The 18096-nt window shown below is 47.3% G+C and overlaps 2 protein-coding genes across 8 annotated transcripts; both read right to left on the minus strand.

Moving 5' to 3' along the window:
- Positions 1 to 27: 27 nt before the first annotated feature.
- Positions 28 to 4505, minus strand: COX6B2 (cytochrome c oxidase subunit 6B2). 3 transcript variants are annotated; one of them, XM_083707764.1, is made up of 4 exons: positions 4296 to 4505; positions 3161 to 3304; positions 1864 to 1964; positions 28 to 288 (listed from the first exon to the last, which is right to left on the minus strand). In XM_083707764.1, exons 2-4 carry the CDS (start codon positions 3300 to 3302, stop codon positions 235 to 237), a joined length of 297 nt encoding a protein of 98 aa, XP_083563890.1. In that variant the 5' UTR covers positions 3303 to 3304; positions 4296 to 4505; the 3' UTR covers positions 28 to 234. The 3 variants fall into 3 exon arrangements, with proteins under 3 accessions (XP_083563890.1, XP_083563889.1, XP_083563888.1); XM_083707763.1 differs by having other exon boundaries at positions 4194 to 4455; XM_083707762.1 differs by lacking the exon at positions 4296 to 4505 and adding an exon at positions 4034 to 4164.
- Positions 4506 to 7700: 3195 nt separating this feature from the next.
- Positions 7701 to 17774, minus strand: GARIN5B (golgi associated RAB2 interactor family member 5B). Of its 5 annotated transcripts, none has more exons than XM_083707759.1 (10): positions 15828 to 17100; positions 15133 to 15302; positions 14752 to 15019; positions 13984 to 14081; positions 12117 to 12157; positions 11846 to 11895; positions 10369 to 11135; positions 10027 to 10070; positions 9809 to 9897; positions 7701 to 8880 (listed from the first exon to the last, which is right to left on the minus strand). In XM_083707759.1, the coding sequence occupies exons 1-10, from the start codon at positions 16086 to 16088 to the stop codon at positions 8872 to 8874; spliced, it is 1797 nt and encodes a 598-aa protein (XP_083563885.1). In that variant the 5' UTR covers positions 16089 to 17100; the 3' UTR covers positions 7701 to 8871. The 5 variants fall into 5 exon arrangements, with proteins under 5 accessions (XP_083563885.1, XP_083563884.1, XP_083563886.1 ...); XM_083707758.1 differs by having other exon boundaries at positions 9794 to 9897; XM_083707760.1 differs by lacking the exon at positions 7701 to 8880 and adding an exon at positions 17510 to 17774 and having other exon boundaries at positions 9216 to 9897; positions 15828 to 15982.
- Between the last annotated feature and the right edge of the window lie 322 nt (positions 17775 to 18096).

The raw sequence follows: 18096 nt of genomic DNA on the forward strand, positions 1-18096 counted from the left end.
GGAAAGAAAATGACCTGAACACTGTCATTTATAGGAACAAATTTATTGAGAATGATTATTCCCTCAGCTTGTTTTGAATGAACATTTTATGTTGTTTTCCCCTTCTTTAAACCTACCAACATAACCTTAACTCAGTGTCACACCTGCTGAGGTAACTAACAAATTGACCAAGTTATTTCAGATGGTCTGGAAGAACATCTGCTGTGGGTCCATAAGGCAAGGGGAGGTTGAAGTTTATATCCTACCAGCAAAGGTTCCCTGTGCACGCTCACCATCCCAGCGTTGTATCTGAAGGGAGGGAAATAGAAAGGAGGTTGCGGAAGCTTAGTCAACAGCCCCAGGCATTGTGGTACTTAGGGCAAAATAAATCAAGTTATATCTTTCCACAGTAATGAATAATATCATTAATGTTATCATCTACGTAATTCACAATTTTCAGTTCTCAAACAGTATTCCAAAATCTCCCACCTGAGGGAGAAATATTGTGATCAAGAGCCTGTATACTTTGCTGTATTTTTAAAGTTTTAATTCTAGAATAATCTGATTAGGCCAGGGATTGGAAACTCCAGGTGTTGTTAGGGTGACAACTCCCATTATACCATTCCGACCATTGGCCATGTTGGAGCTAGCAGGAGTTGTGGTCCAGCAAAAGCTGGAGAGCCACAGGTTCCCCATCTGTGGCTAAGCAATCCAAATTCTATGCTGAGAAAACTGGATTTTGTGACCTGTATAAATTATGCAAATTTAGAAAATGTTTTGTATATCTTATTCTGCACTTGATACTGTATTTTTCAAAATTCTGGTTTTGCTAGTCCTGAAGAGCCTAGTGGCCTGGAATCTTGGGCCTGGTCTATGCAGCAGACTAAGATAGCAAAATGATCCTGAGGCAGAACAACAACACTTCAGACACTAGGTGTGGGATACCATTCTTGTGTGAAAGTCCTCATAAGAAAATAAAATAAAACATTCAAGGCATATAAAAAGCTACCAGATCAGCTATCTGCTGTGTTATTTTTCTTCTTACTGGAAGTTGTTTTTTAATGCAGAGTAGCAGTCTGAGGGGGACGCAGGTGGCGCTGTGGGTTAAAGCCTCAGCGCCTAGGACTTGCCGATCGAAAGGTCGGCGGTTCGAATCCCTGCGGCGGGGTGCGCTCCCGCTGCTCGGTCCCAGCGCCTGCCAACCTAGCAGTTCGAAAGCACCTCCGGGTGCAAGTAGATAAATAGGGACCGCTTACCAGCGGGAAGGTAAATGGCGTTTCCGTGTGCGGCTCCGGCTCGCCAGAGCAGCGATGTCACGCTGGCCACGTGACCCGGAAGTGTCTCCAGACAGCGCTGGCCCCTGGCCTCTTAAGTGAGATGGGCGCACAACCCCAGAGTCTGTCAAGACTGGCCCGTACGGGCAGGGGTACCTTTACCTTTACCTTTAGCAGTCTGAAGTGACTTTAAATATAGTGTACATACATATATTTCTGCTGTTCAGCCAGTATATCTTGCTATGTATCTGATTTTGCCCCAAAGATCCTCTGTGATAAAGGATTTTGCATAAAGATACTAAAAATTTTCCAAAATGCAGGCCATGACTTGAGTCTTGGCAAAAAAATTATCATTTGCTACGTTTGCATCAAGCTGCCCCTTTTTAAAGGGGTGAAATTTTTAATCAGGCAAGTTGTCATCCCTCTCCCCAAGGCCAAAATTTGGTTCAAGGTACAAAATAAGCCCCATTTCATTCCCAAAACGTTAAAGGGCATTTTTAAGCAAAAACAAAAGGAAACCATATCTGTTGTTTCAACTTCATGTTGGTTACAACTTCATTGACATTGTCGAAAAGAAAGAGTGCAGCTGACTTGATGCTTTTTTACTTACCCAGGAAACAGGACACAGGGATTTAAAGACCCTGTGGTACCATTCACACACCTTGATGTCCTTGCCGTTGGCTCTTACGGTCTTCACACAGCGGTAATAATCTGCAAGGAAGGAAAAAGAAGCAACATGTCAACTTCTAAAGTGTCACCACTCCTGTTTCTGCACTGGTGGACATTTAATGTCTGCTTAACTTCCGTATCATCTGTAGCTTTGTACCAGCAAGCAGGAGTCACCCTCTCTCTAATGATTAAAAGTTCCTCTAGCCAATAAGATATCTCAGTCTGAACCTACCAACAGGACACACTGAAGCAGAAGAGCACATGGCTCCTCTTGGCTTTGGCTCCAGGGACATTAACAGTACAACCCTATGCATGTCTAGACAGAATAAGTAAGCCCTATTGAGCTCAATGGGAGTGTGAAAGATCTAGTGGAGGGGGCTTTTGCTTACTGGCAAACCCACCCATCCTTTCACTAGGGTGAAATCCCAAACTCTCCAGGAGGTGCTGGTGAGCTACAGCGGAATATAGAGTTTCATTTAAAAGTCAGAGTGTTACTTCCAGATGGGGAGAATTTTGACTTTTTGGTTTATGTATCAGAACGTATTTAAAGCAGCATTAGGTTGAAAAAAAGGATCCTCCTGATACCCAAGACAGTTTCTTTTTTTGCCATTTTCACAGGCATTTCCCCCAGCTGCCTTGTTATCTGAGCAAGAGAGTCAAAACTTTCTTAGCAACGAGTCTTTATTACTTCTGTGTATAGTACACCACACAACTAAAGCTATACTATATGAATAACAACAACAATACATAAAGCTGTAGAGCAGGGGTCAGCAAACCTTTTCAGCAAGGGGCTGGTCCACTGTCCCTCAGACCTTGGGGGGGGATCAGACTATATGGGGGGGGGTGAACAAATTTCTATGCCCCACAAATAACCCAGATATGCATTTTAAATAAAAGCACACATTCTACTTATGTAAAAACACCAGACAGGCCCCACAAATAACACAGAGATGCATTTTAAATAAAAGGGCACATTCTACTCATGTAAAAACACGCTGATTCCTGGACCGTCCGCAGGTTGGATTAAGAAGGCGATTGGGCCAGATCCGGACCCTGGGCCTTAGGTTGCCTACCCATGCTGTAGAGGTTAGGAAGGGCATATAAACATATATACGATGAAAAGCCGGGCAAATAAAATATATCTTATCAGCCTGCCCCTCCCGAATATCTCAAAAGTGGTTCAATACCATGCATGAAAAATCTTGTCCAGTGCAGCCATATCCCTCTCTTTTACCCACCTAGGTAGTTCTGGTAGCAGTTCTTGGTCTGGTTGGTGTTTGGAAAGCGTGGGTCAAATGGAGCCGTGAGATAGTCACCCTGTTTTTTCTTCAGTCGGTTGATCTCTTCTGCTGATGGTGCAGCAGCTGAAAAGGTCTGCATTTCTGAGAGGGGGGAAGATGAGAGACTCAAGTAACCTGCAACACTGCCCGTTGTCAGAGCAGACAGCCACCCCAGCTCTCAGCTACATCCTAGAGAACTTAAGAGTCAGAAATAGCTTTTAATTCCCAGTTCCTTTGCTCTAACAGCAGGGTTGCCATATTTCAAAAAGTAAAAACCAGGACACCCCAAAGTTCTTGAGCATACTTTTTTTTTACAAAATCGTGGTTTTTCGATTGATCCTGGACACCAATTCCGGCTTTGAAATCCCAGTAATGCCTAGGAAAATTCCGACATATGGCAGTCCTATCTAACAATCCCAAGGCGCTGCAAGATTAATACACCTCTGGTTTTTTCTTGGCCTAGTGTTCAACCCAATCCGGCCCATGCTTTAGCCTAGCGGTTCTCATATTCCTTCCAAACTCTTATTCCCCTCCTTGCATCATCTACTCCTCTTCTCTGCTTTAGTCCTTCCTTTCCACAGATGTCATATTACAATAACTCGTCATGGGCCTCTTAACTCCTAGCTGTTGCCACCAGAGGTATACCTAGGCTCCCTTGGCAAGGAGCTGTATCGGTGCCCCCTCCCCCGACCCTCGCACTCCTCTGCCGAGGTGCCTAGAGTAGCCTGTGCACCTCACCCCGCCACCCAGAGCAGAATCACAGACTTGTAGTGTTGGGAGGGACCACGAGGCTCATCTAGTCCATCCCCCTGCAATGCAGGAATCTTTCACCCGGCGTGGGGTGAAAGACACACTCTGGGATCAGGCCAAAGGCCCTTTTAGTCCAGCATCCTGCTGTCACAGTGGCCAACTGGATGTGTCCACATGCAGGACCTGAGTACAATAGTACTCTTTCATTCATGATCCCCTCACAATCCTGCTCCATCCTCACTGGTGATTCCTAGAGCCTGGTATTCATAGCCATCCTGCCCCCCAACAGCATGGACAGGGCCCTAAAGCCTCTCTGCCAACCAAAGCGCTGAAGAAAACCAACCCTGGGTTTGTTATGGGTTGTATGGCAGCTGCAAACTGGCAAGGTTTTCTAGTAGTGGTTTCGTTCTGACTTTTCTCTCCCCCAGCCCCCCGCATGGAGTAGCAGCCCAAGAAATTTCCAGAAGGCGCTGAAGGGAAAGCCTTTCAGCCAATCAAATGGCAGATACGCCCCTCCTAGCACAGCTGACAGTGGGTTGGGAATAACTGCCACAGAATCTTCTGGAAGGGGTGCAAAGGGAAGAATGGACAGTGGTGTGTCTTAGCGACCAGATAGGGCAAAATGTTCCCACCTCTGCTAGAGAAAAGAGGCCACTGATGAGTCCTGTATTTTCACACACACACAAGCTGAGGAAAAAAATGATGTGGAATCTTCCTGATTCAAATTAGAGAATAGAAGTCTGTCCATCCCGCCTCCCCACACCCCCTTTTTATGACTCCCAATGATGGATGTTGCCAAATTTGGAGAGGGTTTTTTTAAGGGGGAGGGGGTGTAACTGTAGTGAGTTTGGTGTTTGCATAAATCTATGCCATGTCCTTTCCCTGGAGGGTGCAAATGTTCCCAAAAGAAAGCAAAGCACACACAAGAGATCTAACGTGCGGCTCACACCAGAAAGGCAGGGTAGACAACTTGCATCCACCAGGACTGTTCCCTAAACAAATACTCCTACAACCTTTGCTCTTCTGTTGTCTGCAATTGGCTTTCCATACTCCAGCATACTCCATAGTCCAGCATTTTTGCCTTGGCCAGAAGGCTCCACTGCCGCCAACAGCAGCAGCAGCAGCAATTACCGTATTTTTTGCTCTTTTTCCCTCCTAAAAAGTAAGGGGAAATGTGTGTGCGTCTTATGGAGGGAATGCAGGATGCGCAGCTATCACAGAAGCCAGAACAGCAAGAGGGATTGCTGCTTTCACTGTGCAGCGATCCCTCTTGCTTGTCTGGCTTCTGGGATTCAGGGTATTTTTTTCCTTGTTTTCCTCCTCCAAAAACTAGGTGCGTCTTGTGGTCTGGTGCGTCTTATAGAGCGAAAAATACGGTATTTATACCCCGCCCATCTGGCTGGGTTTCCCCAGCCACTCTGAGCAGCTTCCAACAGAATACTGTATTAAAAACACAATAAACCATCATTCATTAAAAACTTTCCTAAACAGGGCTGCCTTCAGATGTCTTCTAAAAGTCAGATAGTTGTTTATTTCCTTGACATCTGATGGGAGGGAGTTCCACAGGGCAGGCGCCACTACCGAGAAGGCCCTCTGCCTGGTTCCTTGTAACCTCACTTCTCACAGGGAGAGAACTGCCAGAAGGCCCTCAAAGTTGGACTTCAGTGTCCGGGCTGAACAATGGGGGTGGAGAGTCTCCTTCAGGTATACTGGGTTGAGGCTGTTTAGGGCTTTAAAGGTCAGCACCAACACTATGAATTGTGCTCAGAAACGTTCTGGGAGCCAATGTAGTTCGGTGGCCACTCCCAGTCACCAGTCTAGCTACTGCATTCTGGATTAGTTGCAGTTTCCGGGTCACCTTCAAAGGTAGCCCCACATAGAGTACATTGCAGCAGTCCAAGCGGGAGATAACCAGAGCATGCACCACTTTGGCGAGACAGGTAGGGTCTCAGCCGGCGTACCAGATGGAGCTGGTAGACAGCTGCCCTGGACACAGAATTGGCCCGCGCCTCCATGGACAGCTGTGAGTCCAAAATGACTCCCAGGCTGTGCACCTGGTCCTTCAGGGACACAGTTATCCCATTCAGGACCAGGGAGTCCTGCATACCCACCTGCCCCATCCCCCCAAAACAGTACTTCTGTCTTGTCTTGTCAGGATTCAACCTCAATCTGTTAGCTGCTATCCACCCTCCAACCATGGCACCATTGTCCTGCGGAGTTGTAGAGCAGTCTGTGTAAGGGGCTGCTCCGATTCTGACTCCCTAGCATAGGAGCAGCCAAAGTGGCCAGTTTCTCATAAGTTATTTCAGCTGGCTGGCTGGCTGGCTGACTAGCCTGGATGGACTAGGTGCTGTTGCCTTAGCACACTCCACTCCAAAAGGTCCAGCAGCTCCTGTGGTCAGTCAGCCCAGCCCTTGACTCTCCTGGGCCTGAGTAACTAAATAACAGTGGAACAGACTTTGTCAGGAGGTGGGCTCTCCTTCATGGAAGGTTTTTAATAAGCGATTGGATGGCCATCTGCTTTAGTTGAGATTGCCTGCATTGCAGAGGGTCCCTTCCAACTCTGCAATTCTTTGATATGATTCTAGGATCCAGGTACCCTGATTTTGGATGTTGCTGCCTCTTTAATGTAAAAACTCCTCCATAATGTTCTTCCTCCTCACTCTCCAAGGCCAAATAGTCTTAGTTTAACCATGAACATCTCAGCACTTGGTGCTTTGGGGAAGCAGCTGAGAGTTGGCACCTCTGGCAGCACCATCATTTCCCTGCCCTTCATCTCAGGGGTGTGTGCGTGAGTGTCACTGCAGCTGCAAGAGTATGCATAGCACCACCCTTGGTGGCTATTTCTGGAATGCACCTTCCTCAGAAGACCCACTCCAGAGCTCAGAGAGGATCTCTTCAGGCTGGGAGGGGGTCTCCTTCCAAGCCAGAAGCTCGTTGAGGCTGCTCAGTTGAGACAAGGGGAGCCTTCTGTGCCTCAGCTGAGCAGCTTAATGAGGGTCTCCCTGCCTTTCTGGGAGGCTGAAGAGCCTCAGCAAAGCCCCTTTGCACCTCGGACTCACAAGCAGACCCTCCCTGGAGCCTGAAGAGAAAATCATCTACGGTCTCCACAGACTATGTCCTTGCGAGCCAGAGGGGCTTTGCAGAGGCTGGTCAGGTCTCTCCCCTCACTTCGGGGCCCAGCTGAGAGGTGCCAGAACACTGTTCCAGCACTTTCCAGTTGGAAAAAAAGCCCTGCTTTTACCACCCATACACTCAGTTTAGGTAGTTCCTTCTGGAGTCCCCCACAATCTCTTTTTGTTTTACTTACCATGGAACAGTTTAGTATCATCAGCAAAATTGTTCACCTCACTGACCACTCCTAATTTTAGATCATTTATGAACAAGTTTGACCAAACTGCAGGAGGCAGTGGAAGACAGGAGTGCCTGGAGTCAGACAAGACTAAATGACTAAACAACAACAATGAACAAGTTAAAAAGCACAGGTTCCAATACTGATCCTTAGGGCACTCCACTTTCTACATCTCATCATTCAGAGAACTGGCCATTCATACCTACTCCTTGCTTTGTGAAGCTTAACCAATTCCTGATCTACAAGAGGACCTCTCCTCTTCTTCCTTGACTGCAAAGCTTACTTTGGGTGAGACACTTTGTCAAAAACTGTGAACTCATCCACATTCACCTTTTGCCCCGAGCTTTCTAGGCACAGGTCTGCATTTTAAAGCACTGTGTCTCAGCACTTTTTGGGGGCACCAGCACTTTCCCTGCAAAAACCTGCTGCTTAACACTAAGTTGGAACAAACAGCAATTTGGATTTTCCTAGCTAGCTTTTTCCTCTGAGGGAAAAAAATTAAATGGTGCTCCAACCCCTCTACCTCACCCACCCACCTATCCAACAAATTATCCACAAGTGGAGTAATAACATTTCTTCATTTAGCAGGTCACACTTGAGCAAGGGTAGGCAAACTAAGGCCCGGGGCCCAGATCTGGCCCAGTTGCCTTCTGGATCCGGCCCACAGAAGGTCTGGGAATCGCCGCGTGGATCGGCATGGATCTGATCGTTCGGGCTGCGCCAGTGTGCATGTTCAGCAGCGCCTCCTCCCTCCCTCCTCCTGGCTTCTCCCTTGCCCTGCCTAGAACCAAAAGGAAGGGGACTGGGTTTTGTTGGTGCCAGCAGCAGCAGCAGCATTAGCGCTCGAGTGGCCACCATTGTAAGCAGGCTCAATTTGGGCTTTGTTGCTGCCAGCCCCTCTCCGGAACCCTTTCACACTGTCTCGCCACCGCCAGCCCCTGCCGCTCTCAAGACACAGGTAAGCAGCCACCGGGGCTTGTCCGGTGCTGTGGAGAAAGGAGGGGAGAGTCGGGGGGGGTGGCTTACCTGAGTAGAATGTGTCCTTTTATTTAAAATGCATCTCTGGGTTATTTGTGGGGCCTGCCTGGTCCTCTTGCATAGAATGCTGTGTCCTTTTATTTAAAATGCACCTCTGGGTTATTTGTGGAAATTCGTTCTTATTTTTTCCCCAAAATATAGTCCGGCCCCCCACAAGGTCTGAGGGATAGTGGACCGGCCCCCCACTGAAAAAGTTTGCCGACCCCTGCACTTGAGGGTAACCATCTGGCTTACAGTCACAGGCGTCAAGTCCTCCTGTCAACAACCTGTGAGATCTGGTTGGGTTTGGCTCTAACCAGAAAAGGAAAGAAAACAAGACCTCCTCCTCTTCCTTCTTCTATGTTTATTAAAAAATAGTCTGAGACTTGGCATATCTATAGCAACGAGTTGTTCCAATTTCTTTTTATATATATATAAGTAACCTTTATTGAGTAGTATCCTGGTTCACTCATCACTTCAACACGGGCTGTGACAGGAACCAAATGTGCCGTGGACTCCATCAAGACAAGATCCTTTCAAAGTGGTTCAGTTACAACTTCTGAAAGCAAGAGCAGGGGAGCACAATGTGTTACAACACACCATCTATTTAAGGTGGTCCTATCCTGGTTTGCATTTTAAAGCCCTCAAGGCAGCTTACCTAACAGATGCAAACTATATAAAACATAATATCAAAGAGCAGTTGTCCTCTTTGTCATTGCTTCCCCTACATCCAGGACTGTTCCTAAGCAGGTTCTCCTAGGAAAACACAGCCTTTGCTCTTTGGTTATAAGCTATAAGTGGAACTGCAGTTGACTTTCCACACTATCAGTGGTCCAGCATTTTTGCTCAGGGCTAATTTCTTCTTCTTCTTCTTCTTCTTCTTCTTCTTCTTCTTCTTCTTCTTCATCATCATGGCCTGGTGGCCATGATGTAGCTGCAATGGATGGGGCAGCACACCTTTCTCACAACCCTTGTGATTTGCGTCATTTTATGACCCCGATTATATTTAAAATCATTATTGTAATTATTGTTAAAATGGAATGTGTTTTGGGGAGGGGCCGTAAAATTAATACTTATGGACAAATTTCCATTGGAGCTTCAGTGGTTTAGAAATGCAGAAAGAAGCCCCTGGAAGAAAGAAGTATGGGAGAACTTTTACACTATGGGCTGGTTCAAATATGACTGCAACCTCAAGTGAAGGGTGGCACATGGAAATGGGCTATCACGGATCATCACCTCAAATGCACATTTTGCTGTCTCACCAGTACAGCCATTTAATACCGCTCTTATATCATGGTCTCATGGATAACCCTGGCAACTGTAGTTTGTTCAGAGTGCTGGGAATTGTAGGTCTGTGAGTTCTGCATCCTAAGCATACTACAGTTCCCAGGAATCTTTGGTGGAAGCCAAAATCTTTAAAGTTGCATTAGAGTACTTCAATTGTATGGTGTGGGTTAGGTTTAGCATCTGACATTAGAGTCTGGTACCTTGTAATCACCCTTGCCTTTCAGTCTCTCTAGCGATGAGGACAAGACACTATAGATGGTTATGAAAGTAGGGCTGCTTCTTTGTCTCGCTGCAAAGCAAATGGAGCCGTTAGTAGGTGCCTGGCTCTCAGTGATACTAGCACCAGGCAGGAGCATGATGGTGGGGGATATAGGAGCTAAGCATTGCTGTAGATCATTTAATTGGCATTTCGTCTTACCTGAACTCAGAGCCTTTCCCAATTTGTTTATGGACTTATTGCTCCTAGTAAAAAAGAAGTTTAATTAGTTCACTTTGTACAAGGAGTTAAACAGTTATTGATTCCTTAGTATTATTATTCTAAGGTTTATAATGGCCTGAGACCATTTACTGGCCTTGCTTGGAATCCCAGGAGTGTACCATTGAGTGTTATACAGAATAGTAATGAATGAACATGGGGGATGTTAGGGTGGTAGGCTGCTCCCATGTGCATTCCTTGGAACATCCAGAGAGCCCTGTATGTGCAAGATTTCTGATCATAGGAAGAAAGGGCTCTCAATGCCAGTTGGTTCTCCCAGCTTACCTGGGTGGTTTCCCTGTGGCACTTCTGGACTGGATCTGTTTAGCTAGATCTTTACTTTGTTTTTCTGTTTCCAGTGCTTTGCTCTGAGGTCTTGACGTTTGGCCACCCACTTTGGAGGGCCTCACACCCGCATTATCCCAGCCTTGATCAGAAGGTCCCACTGCCAGCGATGCCTTTGTCCTGCGGAGTTGTAGAGAAGGCTCCTTTTCCTTTGGGGATGGACTCTGAGAAGGGGGGTTCTCCTGCTCTGGGGAGGGGCTTAAAGGAGACTGTGGCCTGCTTGGCGTTGGGGATTTCACGTCTGTGCGGAGTTGTAAAGAAGGCTCCTTTTCCTTTGGGGATGGACTCGGAGAAGGGGGGCGCCCCTGCTCTGGGGAGGGGCTTAAAGGAGTCTGTGGCCTGCTTGGCGTTGGGGATTTCACGTCTGTGCGGAGTTGTAGAGAAGGCTCCTTTCCCTTCGGGGATGAACTCTTAGAAGGGGGGCGCCTCTGCTCTGGGGAGGGGCTTAAAGGAGTCTGTGGCCTGCTTGGCTTTGGGGATTTCCTGCCTGCAGTCTGTGAACGTGAGGGGCTGCTCCGATTCCGACTCCCAGACTTAGAAGGAGCAGCCAAAGTGGCCAGTTCCCCAGAAGTCATTCGATCATGCCAGCTGAGTAGCCTGGATGGGTTAGACGCGGCTGCCTTAGCACCCCCTCCACGAGGTCCAGCAGCCACTGAGGTGGGAGATCTTGGGGCAGAAGTGGCTGGTGGTGATCTGGACTTGTGCCCCTGGAAAGGAAGAAGGAGATGCTATCCTCCTGGCCTAGGTGGGTAATGGAGCCCCAAAAGGCAGGGAAAGATAAAGGCAATTATCATACCTTTGCTTCCAAGGAAAGCTTGGCCCACCCACTTCTCGATGAGCTAGAGCTCCTGCTTTCTCAATCCATTCAGGAAGGTGGTCCCCTGAGCACTGCCAGCTGAGCGCTTTCCAGCTGTTGGGCGGGAGACTCCACTAGACTACATGGGCAGGGGACCATGTAAAAACATTTTGCCTACTACAATACAAAACATGGAGCATCCCCCATCCCGATCTTTTGCTTTTAAACATCTTGCCTGAAGAGGAGTTCTGGAGAACTCAAAAGCTTGCACACTATTTTGTTATATCTTGGTTGCTCATAAGAATATAAGAAAAGCCTGCTGGATCAGGCCAATGGCCCATCTAGCCCAGCATCCTATTCTCACAACTGCCTACCAGATGCCTACAGGAAACCTGCAAGCAGGTCCAATAAGGGAACCGTCTGAATATGGATTGTAGAACATGGACAGCATTTGATTTCTTGTGAAGAACTGAAACTCTGCTCTCCTCCCCGGTTCTGGCTTCCCACACTGGTGCCATTTTTTGTCATAAAGCACCACGAGTCTGACAGTCAGTGGGTCATCTGTAATGGCATCTACAGAGTTGGAGAAGGAAACGTTCAGACTCTTTTAACTGTCCTTACCTCCCTGGCTGGGATTCCACGTGTTTCTTGAGCAGAGTGGCCAGCAACACCTTTAGAGGGGGGAAAGGAGAGGAGGCAGGAAGCAAGATAGTGAATGCTGTGGAGGCTCTGAAGAGACCTGTGGTTGAAGAGGGGTCTGTAGAAAATAGGGAAGGGGCACAGGTTCTAGGGAAATACACCCCTGCTCCCCCAGCTGCTTCAGACACTCAGCTGCATTAAAGCTGACGTTTAACCTGAGTGGGGCCCTTGACTTCAATCCATCCATCCTTACCTGATTTTCGGATGTTACGTTTTGCAACAGGGACACTTTCCCTGCAATGGAAAGGCTGGAATGAAAACTGCACCAAAAAAACCCCAAAACTACCACAGTTTGACAAGAGCTGAATCATTGACACCAGCCTTCCACAACTTGGTGCCTTCCAGATTTTTTGGACTCTAACCAGGGCTGGGCCCAGGACACCTTGCCACTTGAGGCATCCCACCTCGACTCCCTGCTACACTGCCTGTGAGGCAGTGGAGTATGACACACAGACGCAGCTGTGGTGTGGGAAGGACATGGTTGTAGACGAGGTGGCAGATGAGGCAGCGTAGCCACAGAGACAGTGGCGAGAGCAGTGTGCTCCTTGGTCCTGACATGCTAGCTGAGGCAACTGCTTCACTGTGCCTCATCCCCACTGTGTCTCATCTCCCATCACCCCTAGCCAGCATGGTCAATTGTCAGGGATGGTGAGAGTTGTAATCCAAAACATCTGGAAGGCAGCACATTGGGGAAAGCAGATTTACTCACTTCACAGAGATGAGAACAGGGACACACTTGTGCTACCTGTATTGTCATTGTAAAGCTTGCTAGTAAGGCCTCTCTTCTGCTACTACCCTTCACCACCCCATTGCATATTACTGAAGACTCAGTCTTCCCCCCACCCCATAGGACTGGAGTGGCCTGACCACCAACTTAAAAGCAACAATTGTATTTGTCCTTTTGGTTAACGAGCAAAACACAGGTGCCTGACAATGTGTTCTCTCTACAAAATATACTTCCAGATACCCCTTGATTGTCAACTCATTGCATTTCCAGAGATGGGTCGTTAATCCATGTTCACATGATGTTATCCAAAATGCCTGTGTCTCCTGGGTTTTGTTATTAGATAATACTGTTGGGTGAAATGTTTCTCAAGCCAACTTCACACTGATTGGAGTGCTTAAACCATTCCTAATTTCTAGCCGAGATAAGAATACCTTTGCATAGGGTAAAGACATCGCCACCCCATCAATGCCCCCTGCTGTGTTCACAAGCAGAAGCTAATCTGACAGTAATGAAGCTGTGCTGATGTGAACAGCTAGTGTAGCTGGCCAGGTACAATACCATGGTGCAAAGCATAATGAATAAATGAAATGCAACTCCTTCTACACTCCAGGGCAGCTGCATTGGGCATGCAGGCTGAATCAGAAAAAGTACTGCCTCAATGGACTAATGCAGAGCTTTCCAAACATTTCATGTTGGTGACACACTTTTTAGACATGCATCATTTTGCGACACAGTAATTCAGTTTTACCAGCAAACTGGAGGTTAAACTAACCCCTTTCCAGCCCGGGGAGGAGTGCGGGGAGGGTTCACGCAACACACCTACACACTGCAGCCAACACACTAACATGTCACAACACACAAGTTTGGAAAGCTCTGGACTAACGTATCAGGGCCTGTGCAGCTTAAATGTTCTCATCAGCATCGCAAAGACAATGAGCTAGGCTGCGGTAAGTGACAGTGCTTTCCACTTGCTGGAGGCCACCTTGTTCTGGGCAGGGGGAGGGCTCTGTGTATAAGAGGTGTGTTTGTTACTTGGGCTGATGCTGGAAGCTGGAGGCACAGAAACATGTCTGCTCTGTGTTGGACTTGGGGCTCCCCTGAAAACCAAGTAGGGAAACAAGACCTGTTAGGATGCTAATAATGTAAGTCCCTCCATCTTATGCTCAGGTTGTATAGCCTAAAGACAACAGTGTCTCCGCTGGCCATCATTTCGAGGCAATGAACTCTGGGTAAGCACAGGCAACCCTGGAGTCTCTTGCCACTTGGAGACTAGGACTGCATGCAATGATAACATGTTAAGGGTTGTTAATCCCAATACAGATGAAACACATACAGGGATCTTGACGTGCTCTTGACCAGGTTGGCTTCACGCAGCTGCTCCTTCACTATTTCATTGGAGTCTTCTTCAGCCATGACAATTGCAAGCCAATGCTGATGGAGAAAGACAGCGAGTCATACACATGTATAAGGATACAGTAAGGCTGGACCGTAAAGAAGGCTGATCACCGAAGAATTGATGCTTTTGAATTATGGTGCTGGAGGAGATTCTTGAGAGTCCCATGGACTGCAAGAAGATCAAACCTCTCCATTCTTAGGGAAATCAGCCCTGAGTGCTCACTGGAAGGATAGATCCTGAAGCTGAGGCTCCAATACTTTGGCCACCTCATGAGAAGAGAAGACTCCCTGGAAAAAGCCCTGATGTTGGGAAAGATGGAGGGCACAAGGAGAAGGGGACGACAGAGGATGAGATGGTTGGACAGTGTTCTCGAAGCTACCAGCATGAGTTTGACCAAACTGCAGGAGGCAGTGGAAGACAGGAGTGCCTGGCGTGCTCTGGTCCATGGGGTCATGAAGTGTCGGACACGACTAAACGACTAAACAACAACAACTACAACAAGGATGGCAGCCAGGGACAGGGATGTGGGGGGATGGGGAGGGTTAGGCACCCATAACAAACTACACTTCCCAGGATTCTTTGAGGGAAAGGCAGGTTTTAAATGTATGGTGCATGTACGCATCCAAAACAGAGAGACTGATGGGTTCGCCAATGTGACAGGCAAAGGTGGTAGACTTTGAGAGGGCTGTGTTTCATGAGACTGACCTTCTCGGGCGTAGCACGAAAGCTAGCGCTCTTCCATATCGTGTGGAGCCCGGATTGCTTTGACGTAAAGCTGATTGGATCACTGATCCTGCCACTGGCCACATTCAAGACGTAAATGAGACGCAGCCAGCGCTGAAAGATGATGTCCTCTTGCCCTGCAGGGGCACAGAGTTGCAGATAATATTTCCGGCCATTTGCCATCTTCACTCTCAGCTGCCGCTCATTCATGCTATGTACTTGAAACGCCACCAGGTTTAAAGAGATCAACCTGCGGGCAGAGGAAATACTCAGCCTAGGAACTTCTGAGGTGGTGGTGGTGGTTTCTCTGGGAAGGTTTTGGGGCGATGGAGAGCAGGAGCTGGGTGGCTGTGCTAGTCTCACCTAGTGACTTCCAGGTCTTTAGCCTTTGCCTCTATATCTCTGATGCCTTTTCTCACCCGGGCAATGACCATCATGTCTGGAAGTAGCAAACCTGGACTGCTGGACAAAATGCCAACCATAACTAAATTGGGTTGGTTGTGGATCACGGCATATTCACCCGTCTTGGTTAACTGCATGGAGAGAGGAGGGTAAGGAGTCTGCTAAGAACGGAACAAATGCACGGGTGTTGGGCACCTCCAACAAGCTAGAGAACCTGGAACTGCAGAGAGTAACTAACAGGACATTTCCCCAGCTGTTCCTCAAAGGATGGCCTTCTGCAGGCCTGGAGTCTCTTCAACTCGCTATCAAAACCGGGTGGAAGGAGGCAGAAAATGGTCATTGCCTCTGGCTCCTCCTCCTGTTTGGGCTCCCTGACTCTCTGCCCTATCAGTTCCAATGGGCACCAGCAGTGGCAGATCTTGGGGTCTCACACTTCAGCGGTGCCCAAAATTTGGTGCACCCCACCTCTCATACTCCATTTCTAAATCGTAGTTGTGACATTCCTTGGGTGGGCTCAGCCCCACCAACTGCATGGGGGGGGCTGAAGTCACCTTAGGAGTTGGCACCCCTCCTCCCGCAGGGAGCCATGCAAGAGAAATCTCTGCCTTCTGTATGAAAAAACCCCCACTGCCCGGCCATGACCAACGGTCCATCACCTGTAGAAAGGTCCCCTCAAAGATCTCCCCTTCTCCTAATGGAGAATACTCCGGCCTCCGCAGCAGCTGCTTGAGTCTCCCTGTTGCTGAGGACCGGCGCTGCGCAACCCGTCTGCCTCTGCGGGTTTTACGTGGAGCCCTCCTCCACTGACGTTCTAGGAGACAGACGGGGAAATAAAAACAAACAAAAATAAAAAAATAAATCCCACCCTGATCCCTCCCCCCGACTAGAGGCCTCTCCCTTAAAATCACAGATTGCATGCACACACCGTATGTTCAAATTGAATTCCTCCAAAGAATCCCGGGTACTGCAGTTTGTTAAGGGGCTGGAAACTACAGTGGTACCTCGGGTTACATACGCTTCAGGTTACATACACTTCAGGTTACAGACTCCGCTAACCCAGAAATAGTGCTTCAGGTTAAGAATTTTGCTTCAGGATGAGAACAGAAATCGTGCTCCGGCGGCACAGCAGCAGCGGGAGGCCCCATTAGCTAGAGTGGTACCTCAGGTTAAGAACAGTTTCAGGTTAAGAACAGACCTCCAGAACAAATTAAGTACTTAACCCGAGGTACCACTGTATAGCTCTGTAAATACAGTTTCCAGGATTTTTCAGGAGGGTGTGTTGCTTTAACTGTGGGGGTAATTCTGTGGTGACATCATCTTTTGTGTTTTAGGTAACATTATTTGAACTCCAATTGTTTGTTAACTGGCTGGATCTTCCCTACAAAAATAATCAAGAAGTATGCCTCAGGAAGTTTGAATGCTTAATTCTTATTGTGATTTAAAAGATGTGGCCGGTGTAACAGTTCTGCAACCTTGATAATTCATCTGGAACCATGATGTTCTCTCTAAAAGTATGAATTTGGGGGTGGGGAAAAACCATCTGTGGCAATATATGTAAAGAGCAAACCTTTCATGGGCGTCAAAATGATGGTAATGTTCATTACAACAGTTTTTAAAGGCTTGTTTTCCCTCTGCCCGCTCTGTTGCTGAATGGAGCTGGTACTTTTACTCCAGGTTAAGACACATTAGCTTTCTTTACACCAGTTTTTTGTACTGTACATAGGATTGTTCCCCTAATAATTATTAAATTATCAGGGGGGAAATCTGAAAGTCCTCAAAAGAGGTTTAAATGACACACATGACAACACTTGTATGCTATTTAAGTTGCACCATTGTGGCGTGACTTTGGTCACAATAAGAGCTGCATGTAAAACACTTTTCAGTTAATATCACAAATTTCTTAATGCTCCCTAGCTCAAAGAAAAGAATAAAGTTAGAATAAAGAATAGAGCTTTCTGTTATTTTTGGGGAGCGGGGGGAGTATGTTTTTTTTGTGACCAATGTAGCAAACTCAGTCAACATACATAAGTTTCATTGTTCTAAGCTCATCAGATTTCATTCCTAACGTAACATTTCTTGTCAGTTCACCAAGAAAGCAAGCAAAATTATCAATAGGGTCATGAAATGAACTTCTGAGCAAAATTAGAGAAATTCTGAGTCGCCTTGCATGCCACGATTCTGGTTGTTTTGCATGTGTACAAAACGCCTTTTTGGAAAACTGGGAAATTTTCTTTAGAATGCTATAGGACCTGTTAACTATATGTGAAAATCAAAAATGGAGTCTGTAGGTTGACACACCCCACCCAGCTCAACAACTCAGCATCTTAGCTCCTCCTACCTTGAGGGTGTTTGTTCATAGCCGAGTTCCTAGGATCACAAAATGCTGTCTTTTGTGACTTAAAGGGTCAGTGTTCACAAACACCTCGTCTCCGCAACTGGTTCACCAGAAACTGATATGCACCCCTCTCCCAATGTAATATAATGTTGGCTTGCAAGCCTCCACATTGTGACATCAGCTGTCCAACAGGGGCCAGGCTGCTCCATTGTTGTCAGGCAGCTGAATGAATAGTAAAAGGGGACAGGGTCAAACATGGGCATAGCCAGGCTTTTGATGGGCAGGAATTATGGGGGGGGGGGGGGGACAGAAGCGAGCTTATTGCAACATGGTTGGTTGGTTGGTTGGTTGGTCAGTTAGTTTTTTTATTTATTTACTTGATTTAGGGGGGCAGATGCAGAAAGCGGACAGGGAAAAGTTCCACTCCCTCTCTAGTATGAGATCCACATCACACATTTAAAGCACACCAGTGCACATTTAAAGCCCACAACGTCTCCCCCAAAGAATCTTGGTAACTGTAGCTGAAAACCCATTTGCTCCGACTAAGCGTGAAAGAGTGGTTTTCCCCAGTGGGAAAGAGCAGCAGTGAG

Source organism: Podarcis gaigeae, assembly GCF_964106915.1.
Source record: "Podarcis gaigeae genome assembly, chromosome: 13".
In the NCBI taxonomy this organism is placed as follows: domain Eukaryota; kingdom Metazoa; phylum Chordata; class Lepidosauria; order Squamata; family Lacertidae; genus Podarcis; species Podarcis gaigeae.